At 48.0% G+C, this 18,908-nt stretch overlaps 1 protein-coding gene across 1 annotated transcript; it reads left to right on the top strand.

Moving 5' to 3' along the window:
• Positions 1 to 66: 66 nt before the first annotated feature.
• On the top strand, positions 67 to 17,760 carry Atp6v1e1 (ATPase H+ transporting V1 subunit E1). The gene is made up of 9 exons (XM_076567838.1): positions 67 to 268; positions 4,430 to 4,495; positions 5,992 to 6,101; positions 6,966 to 7,032; positions 10,772 to 10,861; positions 11,496 to 11,564; positions 13,525 to 13,619; positions 16,224 to 16,311; positions 17,246 to 17,760. Exons 1-9 carry the CDS (start codon positions 236 to 238, stop codon positions 17,306 to 17,308), a joined length of 681 nt encoding a protein of 226 aa, XP_076423953.1. The 5' UTR covers positions 67 to 235; the 3' UTR covers positions 17,309 to 17,760.
• Positions 17,761 to 18,908: the final 1,148 nt, after the last annotated feature.

The raw sequence follows: 18,908 nt of genomic DNA, 5'->3' as shown, positions 1-18,908 counted from the left end.
CAGTTTCCGCATGCGCTAAGGGAGGAAGGGCGGGGCTAGGGCGGGACTTCCGCGGGTACAGTTCTCGTTCTATTGGTTGGGAAGGCTCTGGCCGCCGGGTCATCTGGCAGGAACCGGAAGCCGGTTATAAAGTAAAGCCAGGGTAATCCTGCCCGGGGTCTTCGTCTCGGGTTTGCTCCGCCGACATTTGAGTCCCATACTCGAAGCGGTCTCCTGGTCGAGCTTCGCCTTCGCCATGGCCCTCAGCGATGCAGACGTGCAGAAGCAGGTGAGGGCCGCCTTGGGTGCCGCGCAGCCGCAGCCCGGAGGGTTGTGCTGGCGTTTGGCTCCCGCAGAGCCGGGACTTAGGGCGGCTGGAGCTCTGCGGAGGAGCCCTCGGACCTCCGATTCGGAGAGCGAGTGGTTTGCGCGGGGAAGATTTGCGGACCCGGAGAGGGGAGTGCAGCGCGTCTCACGTGACCGCTGGTCTCCTGCTTCCACTTGCTGTCACGGAGCCTCCAGCTGACTCTCCCTTCCATCGTGGCAACCCCCTTTTTCCTGGGGTTTTCACTGCTTAATCCGGCAGAGTTTAGAGGTTGAAAGCTGTTTTTGTTTTTTCCCAACCCGAAGGAATGTCCCACCATGTATGAGAGGAAAGAGACTGTTGGTAAAAGAGCAGCTGGCCTTTTGAGGACCTTCGTGGTGTGAGCCGGGGTTATGCATCTGGGGAAGTCATAATCAGGAACCTAAGGTGCCCATTAGTATTTATCAGCTGAGAAAGCCTTATTGCGCTTAAAAGCCACAAATTAGGTGAGTTAGGTTTTATAGAAAATGTTAAGCAAATCATGAGCTCGGGTCAGTTCCTCTGCCCTCTTTTTGAGGCAGGGTCTCCTGTAGCCCAGGCTGGTGTCCAGTTCTTTGTAACCGAGAATGAACTTGGCCCCTTGATTCTTATGCCTTGCCTCTTGAGTGCATACCTGGCTTAAGGTCTTTTTTTTTTCTTTTTTAATGCATCTAATTAGTTTGGGGGAAATTTACTTACTATTTTAAAATGTGCTGTACGTTGAAGTTTTTAAATATTAGAAATACTATAATTCTAGTTGTGATGGCACGTGTAGTCCTAGATGCATCGGAAACAGGCGGAATCATGATTTCAGGCCACCTGGGCTTCACAACCCGACTTCAGAATCTAAATTCAATCAGAATTAAGGAACTTTATAAAGCACAGTCTAGGGAGAATCGGGGTGCTGCTGTCAGGTCCCTGACAAGAGAAAAGTGCTAACCCATTGTCTAGCCGACTGATAAAAGGTCTCCAGGGACTTTGCATTTAGTAGTCACATTACCAGTAGGTTTTCTTGTCTCTTTCTTGTTTGTTTATTCATTACTTATTTATATATTGGGAGGTTCCCTTGGTGTTTTGAAATAAGTTCTTGCTTTGTAGTGCTGGCTAGCCTGGTAATGTGTAGCCCAGGTAGTCAGTCCCCTGCCTCAGCCTCCCAAGTGCTGGGATGGCAGATGCAGATCTCCCCACCTGAGCTGCCTATGGGTTTCCAGAAAAGGAAGTTGAAAGCTGCAATTTAATGCCTGCATAGTTTAGAAAATGAAGTCTTTTTTTTTTTTTTCTTCAAGAACCAGGAAACTCCTGCTTAAAGCCCACTAACTGGCTTGTGAATCTTCCTAGATGAGCAGTGTATTTGTCTTTGATGTTTCCATCTTTTTGGTAAAAATAGGTTTCCTATGTTTCATCCTTCTATGCATTAAGAGCAGTAGGGTTCTTTGGGGAGTGGGGTGGAGGAGGAAGAGGGAGCTGGGGCAGTTAGAGAAGGGAGTAGGGGACATCCATGAAGAAGGTTAGGAAACCCTACGGTATTTCACAGAAAACAGGGCTTAGGAACATTTATCACTGCTTTGGTGTTTTTGGTTTTCGAGACAGGGTTTCTCTGTGTAGCTTTGCGCCTTTCCTGGAACTCACTTGGTAGCCCAGGCTGGCCTCGAACTCAGGGAGATCCACCTGCCTCTGCCTCCCGAGTGCTGGGATTAAAGGCGTGTGCCACCACCGCCCGGCTACTGCTTTGAGTTTTTAGTGTAGGAAAAACACGATGCAATGGAAAAGCAGAGTACCCTCCACATGCTCTTAGCAGGCACAATCTGGTTCCTTTTTTTTTTTTTTTTGTCCACCCTCTGCCCAGTTCCCTTCTTACTCCTTGTTAGAACTGTGTGGGAGGCCAAGGCCTACACAGGAAAACTATAGTGCAGAAACAAAGCGGTGAAGTGATGAAGAAACCCTGCCTACAGTCTGTGCTCACCCGTGAGAACAGGTCTTCTGTGTTTTGAGGGCTTGTTTTGTTTTGTGGTGGTAGGGTTCCAACCTAGGTCTTGGTGGGCAAGTGGTCTACCAGTGAGCTACACTCCCAGGCCAAGGACAGTGTGTTTCATTCAATATATTATCAGCAGTATATAGGCCAAGTGCCAAGCATATAGTAGGCGCTTAAGAAATCCTAGATTCTAGCTGGGCAGTGGTGGTGCACGCCTTTAATCTCAGCACTTGAGGGACAGGTAGGTGGATCTCTGTGAGTTTGAGGTCTGTCTGGTCTACAGAGTTAGTTCCAGGACAGCCAGGGCTACACAGAGAAACTCTGTCACGAAATACAAAACAAAATCCTAGAGTCCTCTTTCTCCCAACATTTTTAAATGTGGTTTTGTTTTGTTTTGTCTAGAGAGTATGGTCATTTATTAAATCAGATTTTCTAAGGGACCAGACTCCAAAAAACCTTATTAGTGGGATAGCAAAGAGAAAAACAAAAACAAAAAACCAAACCCCACATCATTAAATGTCTGTTTTTTCTGGCTGGGGGGTGGAGTTAAATGTCCTTTAGGGGTTGACTCATTTTCTTAGAATCTTGGTTGACTGTAAACAGGCTTCTCTGGCCTGAGTTTAAATGAGCACCTTGCTCTAGGCTAAGCTGATCAAGGCATATCTGTAGCCAAGAGGTCCATCATAACTAAGGAAGGCAGGGAATACAGGTTTGAATTGGTTTCACCCAGGAAGCCAGATGGGTCTTGGAGCATTTATAAACACTGATCACGTTATTAAAGTATGTTTATGGTTTTGAGCCTAGGTCTCACTATGCAGTCAGGCTGGTTCACAAAGCTATCCACCTGCCTCTGCTTCCTGAGTGCAGGGATCACAGGTACGTGCTGCCATGCCCAGCTTTTTAAATACTTTTAAAAATACCATTTATTTCTGCCTTAGTTAGGATTTCTTTCTTTCTTTTTTAATGTGCATTGGTGTTTCGCCTGTGTGTGTGTGTGTGTGTGTGTGTGTGTGTGTGTGTGTGTGTGTATCTTGGAGTTACAGACAGTTGTGAGCTGCCATGTGGGTGCTAGGAATTGAACTGGAATCTTTTGGAAGAGCAGCCAGTGCTCTTAACTAATGAGCCATCTTAGGATTTTTATTGTTGTGATAAAGCAGCATGACCAAAAGCAACTTGGAGAGGAGTTTATTTCAGTTACACTTACATATCACAGTCCAATCAGGGCAGGAACCTGGAGGCAGGGACTGAAACAGAGGCCATGGAACAAACTATTTAAGGGTTTGTTCCTCCTGGCTTGCTCAGCCTGCTTTTCCACACATCCCAGGGACACCTGCCCAGAGGTGGCCCCACCCTCAGTGGGGCTGGACCCTCCCACATCAGCCACTAATCAAGAATGTCGTTCAGGCTTACCTACAGGCCAATCTCATGGGGACAGTTTTCTCAGTTGGGGTTCCCTCTTCTCAGATAACTAACTCTAGCTTGTGTCATTGTGTCAAGTTGACAAGAAACCCAACCAGGACAGCTGGCTTATCAGGTTAAGCACCCGATGCCAAGCCTGATGACGTGTTCAATCCCCGGGGCCTACATGGTGGAAGCAAAGAGCTGATCTCTACAGATGGCTGGCCTCTGTGGCCTCTGCACACCCACTAACACACACAATAAAGAAGAATGGAAAAAGCCTCCAGATGTTAGGTCCTTGGTAGAGGAGGTACATGCAGAGTGCGCCAGGAGCGCAGCAAGGGGCGGGGTTCAGGATATGGTGGGTGGGTAAGCTGGGGCCTGAGGTGTTCGCCGCCGTGGGAAGATTGGTGCAGGTGGAGGGCGGAGCGTGTCCAGACACCTTGGAGGTGAGGATGAGCAGTAAACGCAGGGAACTGGAGGGAGCCGCCTGTGGTAACCGCTCCGTCCGGTGTCCTCCGTTGTGCGGGTTGTTCCGGACGGTGCTTAGAAGAGCAGTCAGTCAGTCTTGTACCTCCTCAAGTCTTTGCTCCGGCTTCCCTGGCTGCCATGGAAAGTCCCTGTAGACAAGGCAGGCCTGGAACTTGGTAATCCTCTTGTGATTACCTCGTGACTCTGAAGTTAAATGTCACTGTCTTCTCTTACTGACGTAAAGCATAATGTCTTTCCCCACACAGATTAAGCACATGATGGCTTTCATCGAACAAGAAGCCAATGAGAAAGCAGAAGAAATAGATGCAAAGGTGAGATTTTTGAATTTTGGTTATCTAAAGGTTCATGCTGTTGGGTTTTCCTCAGCAATATTTATTACTGCTAAAATTGTTTAGTTTCACATCACATCTGGTCAGTGAGAACATATCTTTGTCTTTTTTTCCTCCCTCAAGATAAGGTTCCTCCATGTAACCCTGGCTGTCCTGAAACTGGCTCTATAGACCAGGCTGGCCTCAAACTCACAAAGGTCCACCTGCCTCTGCCTCCCAAATGCTAGAATTAAGGTGTGCACCACCACCCAGCTAAAAAGAAACTTTTAAGAACAGATTTACTTACTGTTTGTGTGTATGTGTATGAGACTGCATGAATTTATATGCACCAAGTGCATACAGGTACCCTTAAGGCCAGAGGGTGTTGGGTCCCTTGTAACTGGACTTGGAGGTAGTGGAAAACTATCAGATATGGCTGCTCAGAACTGAGCCCAGGTCCTCTGTAAGGGCAGTGAGTGCCTTTAACAGTTAAGCTGTCTCTCCAGCGCCACTTAAATTTTTTTCCAACTTTATTTTGGGGGGTGGGATGTGTGGAGCTCAGACTTTCTGGAGTTAGTTCTCTCTCTGCCATGTGAATCCTTGGACCTCGGGTCCTCAGGCTTGGTGGCAAACACCTTAACCCTCTGAGCTACTTTGCCGGGGGGCACATTTCTTTTTTTTCTCTTGAGGGCATCAGTCTCCCAGGCTGGCCTCTTAACTCAGCAATGTAGTGAAAAAATGACCTTGAACTCCTGTTCTTCTTGACTCCTATGTCCCAGGTGCTGGAATCATTATGTACTACCTTACCTGTTTTATGGCATGCTGGGATTGAATTGCATGCATGCAAGCACTCTCTACCAAATGAGCTAGGTCTGTTGATAGCATTCATTTTAGAATGTGATAGATAGTTCAGGGGCTGGAGATATGGCTCAGCAGCTGAGAGCATTTACTGCTTGTCCAGAGGACCTGAGTTCGAATCTCAGCACCCGTGTTAGGCAGCTCACAACTGTCTGTAACTCCAGCTCCAGGGGATCCGGGTGGGTGCTTCTGGCCTCCGTGGGCATTAGTACACACCTACACATAATTTAAAATAATAATTTTTAGAAAGAATGTAAAAGTTCAAATACCTGTTCCAACCCTTGAGTACCTTGAGTAACTAAATCGGTAACTTTCCTAAAGTTATAATTCTTTTGTTCTTATTTTAGACAGGGTCTCATGTACTACAGGCTGACCTTGTATTTCTATGTAGGTGAAGAGGCCTTGAAGTTTAAAAACAATTTTTATGAAGGGCAGTGTTGGCACATACCTTTAATTCTAGCACATAAAATGTTTTAATTAAAATAGAAGAAAGTATCTTTGAGGATAAGTGTTAAAATAGATTTTCTGTTTCACATAGGGAATGAGTAAACATATCAAAGTATTCCTGGTTCCTGGATGTTTAAAATAAAATGATCAGCCAAATCCAATGTGCTGAATTAATGTATGTTAATTCTTCATAGGCAGAAGAAGAATTCAACATTGAGAAAGGTCGTCTTGTGCAAACCCAAAGACTGAAGATTATGGAATACTATGAGAAGAAAGAAAAGCAGATTGAACAGCAGAAGAAAATGTAAGGAGGTGATAGTTAATGCACTAAATTAGAGAAGGCATGTGTCTGTAGCCCAGGTTGGCCTGAGCTAGCTGACCCTCCTGCTTCCACCTCCCCATGAGACAGCAGACGTGTGCTACCATGTGTGATTTATGCAGTGCTGGAGATCAACTCCAGGGCCTAGTGTTGTCCACACACCCCACCAACCAGCTGAGCCATGCCCTTGGCCATTAAGGTTTGAAGGTCAATGAAACAAGGTCACGGGGAGGAGCTCAGTGGAGTACTGCTTGCCTACCCTGTTCAGGGACAAAACTCCATCCCCGAGATCTAGTTTTAATCCAAAAAAAGTTCAAAACTGTGGAGACAAGCCAGAGCAGTTTGAGAGTCCAGTTCTTTATTTTTTCTTTTCCTTTTTTTTCCTCTTCAAGACAGGGTTTTTCTGTGTAGCCTTGGCTTCCCTGAAACTCACTCTGTAGACCAGGCTGGCCTTGAACAGGGAGTCTAGTTCTTCACTTCAGCAAGTTAGTGGAGTTCTGTCACTGAAACAGAAACCTTAGCTGGGGTGGAAGCTAGTGTCTGGAAGTCTGGCAAGGATGAGCAGGGCTACAGCTTCTCTCCAAAGCAAAAGGAGAAAGAGGAGCTGGGCATGTGGTATACACTCCTGTAATCCAGCAGAAGCAGAGGAAGAGCTCTGGGTTCCAGGCCAGCCGAGCTACACAGTGAGACCTTGTCTCAAAAAACAAGAAGGGTGAAAGGCCATGGAAACCCACAGGGTTACTGACAGGTGACTGACTTACTGTTTATCCAGCATCCTTTGCTCTTACGTGGGAAGTTGTGTGTTTTTCTGTGGTCATTGTTTTTGATACTCTCCCATCCCTTTTGTAGTCAAATGTCCAATCTGATGAATCAAGCCAGACTCAAAGTCCTCAGAGCAAGAGATGACCTCATCACTGTGAGTATTTAGCTCTAGTGGTTATGGAACTGTGAAATGCCCATTCACTTTCTCATGATAATCACTAATTAACATTTAGAAAATAATGGGTTTTGTGTTTGGTTGGGTTGGTTTTTGTTGGTTTGCTTTGTTGATAGTGTGTCTGATCCTCCAGTCTGTCTTTCTGTTTGTTTTGTTTTTCAAGGCAGGGTTTCTTTGTGAAATGGTCCTGGCTGTCCTGGAACTCATTCTGTAGACCAGGCTGGCCCTGAATTCACAGAGATCCGCCTGCCTCTGCCTCCCAAGTGCTGGGATTAAAGGAGTGCCCTACCACTACCCAACCAGTCTGAGTCTCCTGAGTGTAGAGTTACAAGCATGCACCACCACGCTCAGGTTTATGAGCATTTTTTTGGATAGAAAAACATTTGTTTAGCAAATCATTATACTAGATATTAATAATAAATGCAGGCATGATAAGTCTGGCCTTGAGTTTGGTGACCCTTTAAGCTGATGGCATATAAGACAGTCTTAGATCATACAGCAGCAAGAAACAAACCATGAGTGCATGAAGAAGGGGCCGAATATAGGGACACTAAGAGCCACACCTCCTTTCAATTTAGAAAAAAAATTGTTTTAGCCAGGCTATGGAGGTAGGAACCTTTAATCCCAGCAATAGAAGGCAAAGGCCGGAGGACTCTGAGTTTGAGGCCAGCCTGATCTACAGTGAGTTTCAGAACAGATAGGACTATACAGAGAAATCCTGTCTCAAAACAAAAAAATGAGGGTTTTTGTTGTTGTTGTTGTTGTTGTTGTTTTATTTAGAGGGCAGTATCATAAAAAGTATACATAGTATGAGACAGTATGGGCTCCATTTAACAGGAAAACAGCATCGTCATTCAGAAAGAATTGTGGCCTTTTGGAGAAGAAAACCTATAGAGGTGGACCACTTAGTTCAGAAGGAATGAGTTCTTGAATTGTGTTTAGAGACTGAAAGGGGCCAGGTGGGTCACTGTTTGCTCTGGAGGCACAAGCTTCCTTATAAAATGGAAAAATAAGTAAGAGTTCCATGGCTAGGTACAGTGACTCCACCTGTAACACCAGCACTCAGTAGGTGGAGGCAGGAGGATTGCCTGAGTTAAGGCCAGCCTGGGTTATAGTAACCCTGTGTCACACACACAGCCAGCTGGTCTTGATGGTGCAGATCACAGGGAGTTTGAGGCCAGCTTGGGCTACAGAGTTAAGATCCTGTCTCTAAAAAAGAAAAATTAATTTTTTCATGCATTATTCTCATGGATTTTTTTATTTATTTTATGAATGTGAGTGCTCTATCGATTTCATGCCACAAGAGGGCATCAGATCCCACTATAGATGGTTGTGAACCACCATGCGGTTGCTGGGAATTGAACTCAGGATCTCTGGAAGAGCAGCCAGTGCTCTTAACCGCTGAGCCATCTCTCCAGCCTATGAATTTTTTAAATTCATTGCTTGCATGTATGTCTGTGTATCATGAGTATGCCTGAAACCCTTGGAGCCCAGAAGATGGTGTCAGCCTCCCTAGAACTGGATCTACAGACAATTGGGAGCCACCATTGTGGGTACTGGGAATCAAACTCTGCAAAAATAGCCAGTGCCCTTAACTGCCAAGCCAATCTCCAGCCTCTTCCTCTGTGTGTGTGTGTGTGTGTGTGTGTGTGTGTGTGTGTGTGTACACATGTGTGTGTGTGTGTACACTTCCGATAATAGTTTGATGTCAGATTTGACCCAGAAAACTTCTTAAAGTTCTTTGTAAAAAAAAAATTTTCCTGGGCAGTGGTGGTGCATGCCTTTAATCCCAGCACTCGGGAGACAGAACCAGGCAGATCTCTGTGAATTTGAGGCCAGCCTGGGCTACCAAGTGAGCCCCAGGAAAGGTACAAAGCTACACAGAGAAACCCTGTCTCGAAAAACAAAACAAAACAAAATTAAGCCAGGTAGTGGCTTTAATCCCAGCACTCAGGAGGCAGAGGCAGGTGGATCTGAGTTCGAGGTCAGCCTGGTCTACATAGTGAGTTCCAGGATAGCCAGGGCTATACGGAGAAACTCTGTCTTGAGAAAACAAAAAAACAAAACAGAAATAGGAGAACTCTGTAAAGTTCTTTTATTCTCCAGTCAAATACTCCGTGGATCTGGGAGGCCTGGGGACTGTTTGCCTTTGTATTAGGGTGTCTGAAATTAGAACTTGCATTGAGCATGCCTCATGTCTGGGAAGCTCTTGCATTGGTGCAACCCAGCACCACATGAAACTGGGCATGGTGGTGCACACCTGCATCCCCAGCATTCAGATGGCTAAGATGGGGATCACTGAGTTCCAGGCCAGCCACGGGTACACAGTGAGACTGTCAAAAATAAAAAGGAAATTAAATGTATGACTGTTTAAAGCAACCTCATTGTGAAGAATCACTGTAACCTAGGAGAGAAACATTCCAGCCTTTCTCTGCATGGTCTTGGCTGTCCTGAAACTCACTCTGTAGAACAGGCTGGCTTTGAACTCGGAGATCCACCTGCCTCTGCTTTCTGAGTGCTGGGATTAAAGGCGTGTGTGTGCCTGGCTGTCTTTGTTTAGAGACAAGGTGCCAATAGTCCTAGAATCTGGAACTCCCTATTGTGGGAAGCCAGTTCCCACTTTTTCCAGGGCACTCTTGAGGAGAGAGGGATAAAAAATATTAGATAGAAATGATAGGCCTAGCCGACAAGACAGAGACACAGGATAGCTTTGGGAGGACCTGGGTCAATACCCAAGGCCCAGAACTTTATTCAAAAGGGCTTTTTATAACAATGCCAAGGGGGCGAGGCAAAAGACCTCCCCCTTGCTAGATACAGCCTAGTGTAGACCCTTCCAATCACCTGGTAACCATGCCCGTGGTCCAGTCATCCCCTATGGAGCCCTGCTGGGTAAAGCAAGCTCAGATTCTCTGACCCTGAGCAATTTGGGCCTCCACACTCTATGTAGTTGAGTCAGGCCCTGGACCCCTGATCACCTTTCCACTGCCCCAGCAGTGCAGGCATGTACCACCACACTGGCCAGATGCTGGTTGTAGTCCCAGCTGGCCTCTGATGCTTACAGCAGTCCTCCTTCCACCTCTGGGTTGGAATTACACTTGTGTAGATCTTTTCAGGTTCATCAGTCCCATAGGTTTCTGGGCCAAGCAGATCTGCTAGACTGAACTCTATTAACAAGAGTGGTGTTTCCCACCAGCACTAGAGAGGCAGAGGCAGGCAGACATCTGGGTTCAAGGCCAGCCTGGTCTATAGAGCGAGTTCCAGGACAACCAGGTATACATAGAGAAACCCAAATGGTGTTTCCTGGGCTAGGGATTTAGTTTCCTGGTAAAATACTTGCCTGATAAGTCCAGGCCCTGGGTTTGGTCCCTAGCACTGGGCAGGCAGAGGAACGAAGGTAGCATTTCTTGCTTGCTTGCCTGCCTTTTTTGTTTTCATTTTTGTTTTTGTTTCTTGAGACAGGTTTCTCTGTGTAACAGCCCTGGCTGACCTGGAACTCGTTCTGTAGAGCAGACTAGGCTTGAACTCACCGAGATAACATCTCCCAAGAGCTGGGATTAAAGGCATGAGACTTAGTTTCTTAGCAGTGTGTGTAACACAGACACCTACATTATCATGTGTCTCGGGATGTGTGTTGAGTGAAAACCCAGCAGTGGATGTGAGGCGGTGGGCATGAGCTGTGATGGGTAGATACAATGCTTTTTCTTTCCATTCTTTGTAGGATCTGCTAACTGAGGCAAAGCAAAGACTCAGCAAGGTGGTCAAAGACACAACCAGATACCAGGTGCTGCTGGATGGGCTGGTCCTCCAGGTATGCTTCTATGGCCGTGCACAGCTGTGGTCCTGAGAGCCTTGAACATCTGTCTGTCGGGCCAGCTCGGTTTTCCCACCTCGACTTCTTTTTCCTTCCTCTTTTCTGTCTGTGTGCTACACAAGGTGGTGACATCTGTCTGTCTGTCTGAGACTATTTCCTATGATGTTCCAAGTCCTTTCTAACTCTTGTCAAATCCACCTGTTGCTTGCAACTGTACACATCTGTACTTTGATTTGACCTTTGAAATACCTGGCTTTAAATCTAGCTTGGTGCTAAAGGCAGACTACTTGCATAGCTTGTGGATAACCCTCAGGTTCAGTGCCTAGTACTGCAACAAAAAAAAAGTTCAAACAAACAACATTGTTTGCTTCTGGGTTGTGAATCTTTTATTTTACTCATGTTCATGCAGAGTATTTGTTCTCAGTCTGGTTAATAGGACTCCGTAGGAATTTGGATGACCATTGAAAGTCTCTGGTTCCAGCCTGTGTCTAGTGTTAATCCAAGTCCAAGGTGTGCTCTCTGTTCTCGTACTGCATGTTGTCTTTGCAGAGCTTCCTGGGTGACTCTGGGAAGAACTCCAAGACACTGTTCTGTTGTGTTTCCCACTGTCGACTCTGATTGCTTTTTACAGGGCTTGTACCAGCTGTTGGAGCCTCGGATGATTGTGCGCTGCAGGAAACAGGATTTCCCTTTGGTGAAGGTACAGAACTTAGATTAGTTGTTGAAAACGGGGTGAGGTGTCACAGATGTTACCACTGAGGGTAGTCAAGGCAGGAACCTGGAGGCAGGAACTGATTCGGAGGCTGTGGAGGGGTGCTGCTTACTGGCTTGCTCACCCTGCTTTGTTTGTTTGTTTGTTTTGAAATGGGGTCTCATTATGTATCTATTCCTGGATGACCTGGAATTTACGATGTAGAACAAGCTGGCCTTTAACTCATAGATTCTCGTACCTCTGCCTCCCTCTGGATTTGAAGGCATGTCCCCACACCCTGCTTTCACTCTGCTTTCTTAGAGCACCAGGACCAGCAGCACTCACACTGGGCTGAGCACTTCCCCATCTACCACTGATTTAGAAAATGCCCTACAGACTTACTGCAGGCCAGTCTTAGGGAGACATTTTCCCAGTTGAGAATCCCTCTTTCCAAGTGACTCTAGCTTGTGTCAAGTTGAGGTAAAACTAGCCAAGACAGTGAGTGATTCTCCAGCATCTAAAACAGACTACACACAGGCAAGATGGCTCAGTAGGTAAAGACACATGGAAGACCAGGGCTGACCCCTGCGAGGTGTCTGACCTCTGTGCACACGCAAATACTGTAAAAAGAAATAGTTTAAGGTGCTCCACATTGTGCTTATCCATTCTCTGTGACAGTCACTTATTCTGTCTTGGTTTCTGGCTGGCTTGGAACTTGTTATGTAGACCAGGCCAGCCTTGAATTCACAGAGAGCTTCCAAGTGCTGGGACTAAAGGTGTGTCACCAAGCCTGGCCCTCCGATTTTACTTAGATTTTTGAAAGCGGAAGTTTGCTTTTGTTGCTGTTCCGGTAGAACAGCCACAGTTGAGAAGTTGCTGTGTGCCCGGGCACTGCTTACCCTTGAGACTTACAAACAAAGGTCTCTGGAGTGGCTGCAGTGACCAGATGCCTAACTAAGTTCAGTCTGTTGGAGTTCTATTTTCCCCAAGACTGAGTTTCTCTGTATAACAGTCCTGGCTGTCCTGGAACTCACTTTGTAGATCAGGCTGGCCTCGAACTCACAGAGATCCACCTTCCTCTGCCTCCCAAGTGCTGGGATTAAAGGCATGCACCACCCCCAACCCCGGCTTAGTCTGTTGGATTTTTTAGGAAGGGCCATACAGTTTCCTAGATCTCACCCCCACCTCATCCTCCGGGATTTTTCAAGACAGGGTTTCTCTCTGTAGACCAGGCGGCCTTGAACTCACAGAGATCCGCCTGCCTCTGCCTTGTGTTTTACATTTCTACCACAAGTGCATAAAGGTTCTTGTATCTATCTCCTCATACCCGACAGTACTTTCTTTAATTAAAAAATTGTATGTGTGTGGGTCTTCTGCCTGCCTGTATGTTTGTGCACTACCTGTGTATCTGGTGCTCTCCTAGGCCAGAAGAGGGTGGTGGGCCCCTGGCACTGGAGTCACAGATGGTTGTGAGCTGCCTTGTGGGTGCTGGAATCAAATCTCAGCCCTCTAGAAGAGCAGACTCTGTTCTTAACCCCAACCAGCTTTCCAGCCCAGTACTCTGTAGTAGCTGCCCTCAGGGGTGTGGATTGCACCTCTTTAGTAAGTGGTGAGTCCTCACTTCTGCAGGTCAGGCCAGCAGCCCAGCCCCACCACGCTCCTGACTCCACATGATCTGCTGCCCCACCCCTCACCTGAGCCTTGTGGCGCTGTCCCTGGTGTGTTCATTCAGTCGCCAGACCCATGGTCTTCACAGATGAGCCCGTCTCTCCCTCCCTCCCTCCTCCCTCCCGTGTGCAGGCTCAGGAATGCACCTTACAACATGTGATCCGTGTGCAGGCTCAGGAATGCACCTTACAACATGTGATCCATGTGCAGGCTCAGGAATGCACCTTACAACATGTGATCAGCAGAAAGTTTGCTTTTACTTGAAAATCTTTCATTGTTTTCTGTTTGGTTTTCCCCCCAGGCCGCAGTACAAAAAGCAATTCCTATGTATAAAATTGCCACCAAAAAAGATGTTGATGTCCAAATTGACCAGGAGGCCTACCTGCCTGAGGAAATGTAAGGAGACTTCCTGTTGTTGAATGTGCTGCGTGCTGTGGGAATGGCTGTGGTGCCGGCCTTTAGAAAGTGCTTGGGGGGTGGGGGGTGGGGGGTGGCTCAGTGGTGGAACCCATACCTGCTTTACTCCTCAACCCTAAATAAGAAAGTGTTTTCTGGGGGAGGTCTTTGCTGCAGGACAGAGGTGTGGCTGTGTCCCCAGGTGCCCGTGGCTGTTTCCTGCCAGGGCTCCCGTTCTCCCTGGTTACCGGAAGCTCGTCTGTGGTCAGTGGTGTGACTTCCACTGCCCAGAGCTGGGTGAGGTTTCTGTGGGAAGTGTGGGGACCAGCCTAGGGAATCGAGAGTCCGTGCCCAGAGCAGGTGCCCACAGCTGCCTTCCGGTCAAGTAGCTACAAGGTTTCTTCCTACTGAGGAAGTGACAGTGCAGTTGGGGTACACGTTAGAAACTCCCCGTTTGGGCAGTGGTGTCTGTCTGATGTCACCTTGCCAACACTGCCTGACCTGGGGCAGAATCTTGGGACACATTTTGAACTGAATGGCAAGAATAGGAGGCTTAGGAATGTAAAATCAGATTGGGGCTTTGGGGTTTTGTTTCATTTCTTGCTCCTCCAGGTGGCACCCAGGAGGTCATGAACATCGCCATGATTCGGATGTGGGTTTCCTTCCCCACTCTGCCGAGTGCCGTCCCAGCAGTGTTGGACCCTTGCTTAATCTCACTGAGCCTTGACTTCTTTTTGTTTTGGTTTTTCTGGTGGTGACTGGATGAGACGGGATTTCACTCTGTAGACCAAGTTGGTCTTGTTTCCAGCAATCTAAAATCAGGAGGCTGGGGGCTGGGGTTACGGGCCCGGCTCACCGTACCCAGCTGACGCCATTGATTTGAAGTACAGCTCTTCGGACATTCAAATGAGCTCGTGTCTAGGCAGCACCCCCTGGTGCCGGTGCTGGGGAACCGGGGAACCGGAGCAGACAGTGGAAAGGACACGAGGCTCAGAGGCTGACGCCGCCGGAGCCCTTGTCGTCCTGTGTATTTAGAATTTCAGAGATCAGAATAGTAACGGTCGGGCTGGGGCGTGACCCAGGAGTAGAGGGTCTGCTTCGTGGATGTGAAAGTACCTGTGTACAGTACCATTATATACACAGTATAGTACTATGCCATTGTGTAGTGTCTTCAGATCTGAGACACCACTGCCATAGCCAGGTATACCAATAGTTCTGAATAAACTCACAGGGAAAGCTGGTGTGGTAGCACTTGACAGGAATTGAAGACTTGGGATGCTGAAGCAGTAGGTGGTCAAGAGGTCATGACCGGCCTGAGATTTTTTGTTTTGGTTTTTGGTTTTTTGTTTTGTTTTGTTTTTCAAGACAGGGTTTCTCTGTAGCTTTGGAGCCTGTCCTGGACTAGCTCTGTAGACCAGGCTGGCCTCAAACTCACAGAGATCCACCTGCCTCTGTCTCCCAAGTGCTGGGATTAAAGGCGTGCGCCACCACTGCCCGGCTTTTTTTTTTTTTTTAATGCAGCCAGAGCCGGGCATTGGTGACAATGTGCCTTTAATCCCAGCACTTAGGGGCAGAGGCAGACGGATCTCTTGAGTACAAGGCCTGTCTGATCTACAAAGCGAGTTCCCTGTCAGCCAGGGTTACACAGAGAAACCTTGCCTCAGAAAAAAACAAAAGCTGTAGGCTTAGCCAAGCATGGTGGCTCACACTCAGGATGCTGAGGTGGGATAGTTAGTTTATTGTTTCTCAGCCTTTTGGCTCAGATCAAGGGTAGAGTGTTGGAGGCCAGTTTGGACTGTATAGGGAGACCCTGTCTCAAAACTCAAAAAGAGAGAGAAAACCAAAGCTGACATTCGGTGCTTGCCTAGAACATTTTTGCTTATTCCTCTCCTACTATCCTCACATTCCCCAAAAAACAAACAGCCAGGAGTCAGGGTTTTAGCAAAGCACCACCTTGCCATTGGGGAGCATCAGAGGGGGAATTGGGTGTGTCTGTGGCCGTCGTCATCCACTGAAATGTCCCAAGGAGAAAGTACAGAACCTTTCCCAGCCTGTGCATGATGGTGAGTCCCAGGCTAGCCTGGACTGCCTAGTGAGGTGTTATCTCAGACATCATCCAGGCCCTGTCTGATGGTCCGTTTATCTGTAATTGACAGGACTGGTCATGGGTGAATCTTGTTGCCTGTGATTCCTTGTAGTACAGTTGACCTGTGTACACCTCCTGAGTGCTGAGAGGCATTGAGTGGGATGACCAGAGGCAGGTAATAGGCTGTTAAGGATGTGGAGTCATCCGCCCTCCCTGTCTCTCAGCAGCATACAAGTGCCTCCTCCCTGGAGTCTGTTGATTCAGAGCTGTGATCACTGAAGCCAGTTTCCACCTAGCCGGGGAGGCCTGGCTATAATTGAACAGCGTGATGTAACCACATGGCTGTGCTCAGCAGGCGCTTGGTATTGTGTGGACGGTCTCACTGAAGCTGTTGAATAAATGTCAAGCCTGTTTCCGTGTCGTGCCCTTCACTTGCCTCGGCCACCTTGTGCCAAGGGAGTGGTGTAAGCGTCATGGGGGCACAGCTGGTCAAGCCTGTTATTTCCTGTGTTCTGCAGAGCTGGTGGCGTTGAAATCTATAATGGGGATCGCAAGATTAAGGTTTCCAACACCCTGGAGAGCCGGCTGGACCTCATAGCCCAACAGGTGAGTGCAGAAGGATTCTGGTTGCCCTTGGCCGGTCCTGCCTGCCAGCTCCCACATAACCACACAGACTTCTTATTAATTGTGAAAGCTCGGCTGATAGCTTAGGCTTGTTTCTAACTAGCTCTTACAACTTAAATTAACCCATTTCCATTAATTTACTTCCTGCCTCATGGCTTAATTACCTGTACTCTGCCCACGTTGCTTTCCTGCTTCCTCCATGTCTGGCTGGTGACTCCTCCCTGCCCCAAAAATCCTGCCTAGCTATTGGCTGTTTAGCTTTTTATTAAAGCAGTCACCTTGAAATATCTTCACATAGTGTAAAGGACTAGTCCACACCAGGCTGGCACTCATTCGAGGACTGCAGAGAACACAGGCCTTTCAAAGTGGGTGCAAGGCTGCTGGTTCTCAGGGTTCCACACTTGCACACTGAACTCCAGGAAACAGCCTGAAAGAAAGGCGGGTCACCTTCCAGGCACGGTGGTCAACAGTCGCCCTGCTAACTTGCTCAATCCTGGTTTAGTGTGTAGTTTAGGCCAAGTGTGGCAGTGCAGATCTCTCTGACTTCAAGCCTAGCCTAGTCGACAGAGTGAGTTCCTGGACAGCCAGGGCTACACAGAGAACTGTCTCTCAAAAAACAGTAGTTTATAGTTTAGTCAGGCAGGGTAGCATTGCCACTTGGGAAGCTGGGGTGGGATTACTGTGTCTGAGGCCAGTCTGAGCTAAGATTGAGACCTTGTCTCCAAGAACGTACAGTAATAACTGCAAGCCTTTCCTCTCCTGCCCTTTTGTGAGCAGTTGGTGTTAGCACAGAGTATGACTGCTTAAGTGCTTCTGGCCAGGGCAGCAGACAGGACAGGTCCCATGTGCTTAGCTCTGACTTTCTCCTGTGGCGGCCCCGTCTGAGGTCCTTATTTACTGACTGCCTTCCTTACAGATGATGCCGGAGGTCCGGGGAGCCTTGTTTGGGGCAAATGCCAATAGGAAGTTTCTGGACTGAGCCTGGGGAGGTGCGCTTCATCGAGGCTGTGCTGGAGAAGCAGATATCTGCGTGGCTTCCTCTTTCTGTTCTAATCCTGGTAATCAGTGGATACCCTCTGCAGCTCATGCCCAGTGTCAACAGAAGGGCCAGGCCACTTGGTGTGGACAGGAGCCCAGCCCCAGCTCATCTGACGGCACAGCTGTGCACTGGTTCTGAGCAGGGTGGGAGGGGTCAGATGATGCTGCGTGGCCTCCCCAAGGACCCATTCCTTCTCTGCTCCTAGTCATCTAGAGTGAGTTGTGCATGCTGTCCCCTGCTCTTCGGGTGCAAAGTGCATGCGGGGCTCGCGTTCCTCCAACACCACCAGCTTCACTGTTACTATTTGGGTCTGGTTTTCCTTATCTGTAAACGTGATTTAAAATCTAAGCCACAAATACTCCTTATTTATTAAAACAAAAGGTTTATGTGGATTTGGTTGTCGTTTGGTTGGTTGGTTGGTTTTGTAAGGTACTGTGGGTTTGTGCTGGGCACAGTGACCCACACATCTGTGGTCCCAGCTGTGGGAAAGGATTGTTGGGGGCCATCTAGGCAACAAAGAAGACCCCGCCGCCTCCGCCGCCACCGCCACCGCCACCAAAAGAAAAAAAAAAGGAATCCAGAAAGGAACTATTTCCGCATCCCTGTGGTACTGATATTTTACTAGACCTTCCTGCAGCCCTGTGACCACATGGACACCGCACACACGTGCAGTATACCTGTCCCCGAGTCTGGACAGCCTTGTGTGTGCGCATGTACTGGGGGTAGGTCCCGAGCCTCACATGGTAAGCATAGGCTTTACACTGAGCCATACCCCAAAACTACGGTCCATGCATCTAGTCTGGAACAGTTTTATTTGGACAAAGTGAAAAAAGCCCAAGTTTGGGAGGGAGGAGCTTTGTGTTAGTGCCGATCCTTCCACGGCCACCATCCATGCTTTCCCTTGTCCTTAGGTGAATGCACAGAGTTGTTGTCTCTGGTGGGGTTTTGATTGTCTTAACAGAGAGAAACCATTCAGATGGTTATTTGCATACACATCCGCCCGCCCCCAGGACCAGATTTTAAGTTAGGTGGGACTACGTAGGTTCTTTTCTGTGATGGGAATTGTGTCTGCTCCACTAGCCAATTGTAAGGAGTGGTTTGGCCCAAAGGACGGAGTTATTGACGAGTACATAACCGGAATAAAAGGTGGGCCCGAAGGTGGTGGGGAGGACGGACTGCCAGCAGCCCTGGGAACAGTCGAGGTTGGTGGCTTGATTCAGGTTCCCCATTCCCCTTGGGAACAAGAAGTGGTGGCGGTGCCAGCAGAGAGCTGGACCCCCAGCAGGAACAGCGGAACAACCGGTGACGCGGACTCCTCGTTCTGTCTTGTAATTATTGTGCACGGATTCTGCCTCTTAATGGGAGGCAAGGCAACCCTACTTCCTTATGACTTTTCAGTTTGTGTTTTGGTTTTCTGGGCAGTTTCGTTTTATGCAGTCTAGGCTGGCCTAGAACTTGGTTATTGGCAGCCGAGGACCCTCAGTTTCCTACCCTCCTGCCTCCACCTCCTAGGTGCTGAGATGACCGGTGGGTACCACCA

Source organism: Peromyscus maniculatus, chromosome 3 (assembly GCF_049852395.1).
Source record: "Peromyscus maniculatus bairdii isolate BWxNUB_F1_BW_parent chromosome 3, HU_Pman_BW_mat_3.1, whole genome shotgun sequence".
Lineage (NCBI taxonomy): Eukaryota > Metazoa > Chordata > Mammalia > Rodentia > Cricetidae > Peromyscus > Peromyscus maniculatus.
The sequence above is the reverse complement of the archived record's forward strand: the minus strand, read 5'-3'. Positions and strand labels throughout refer to the sequence as shown.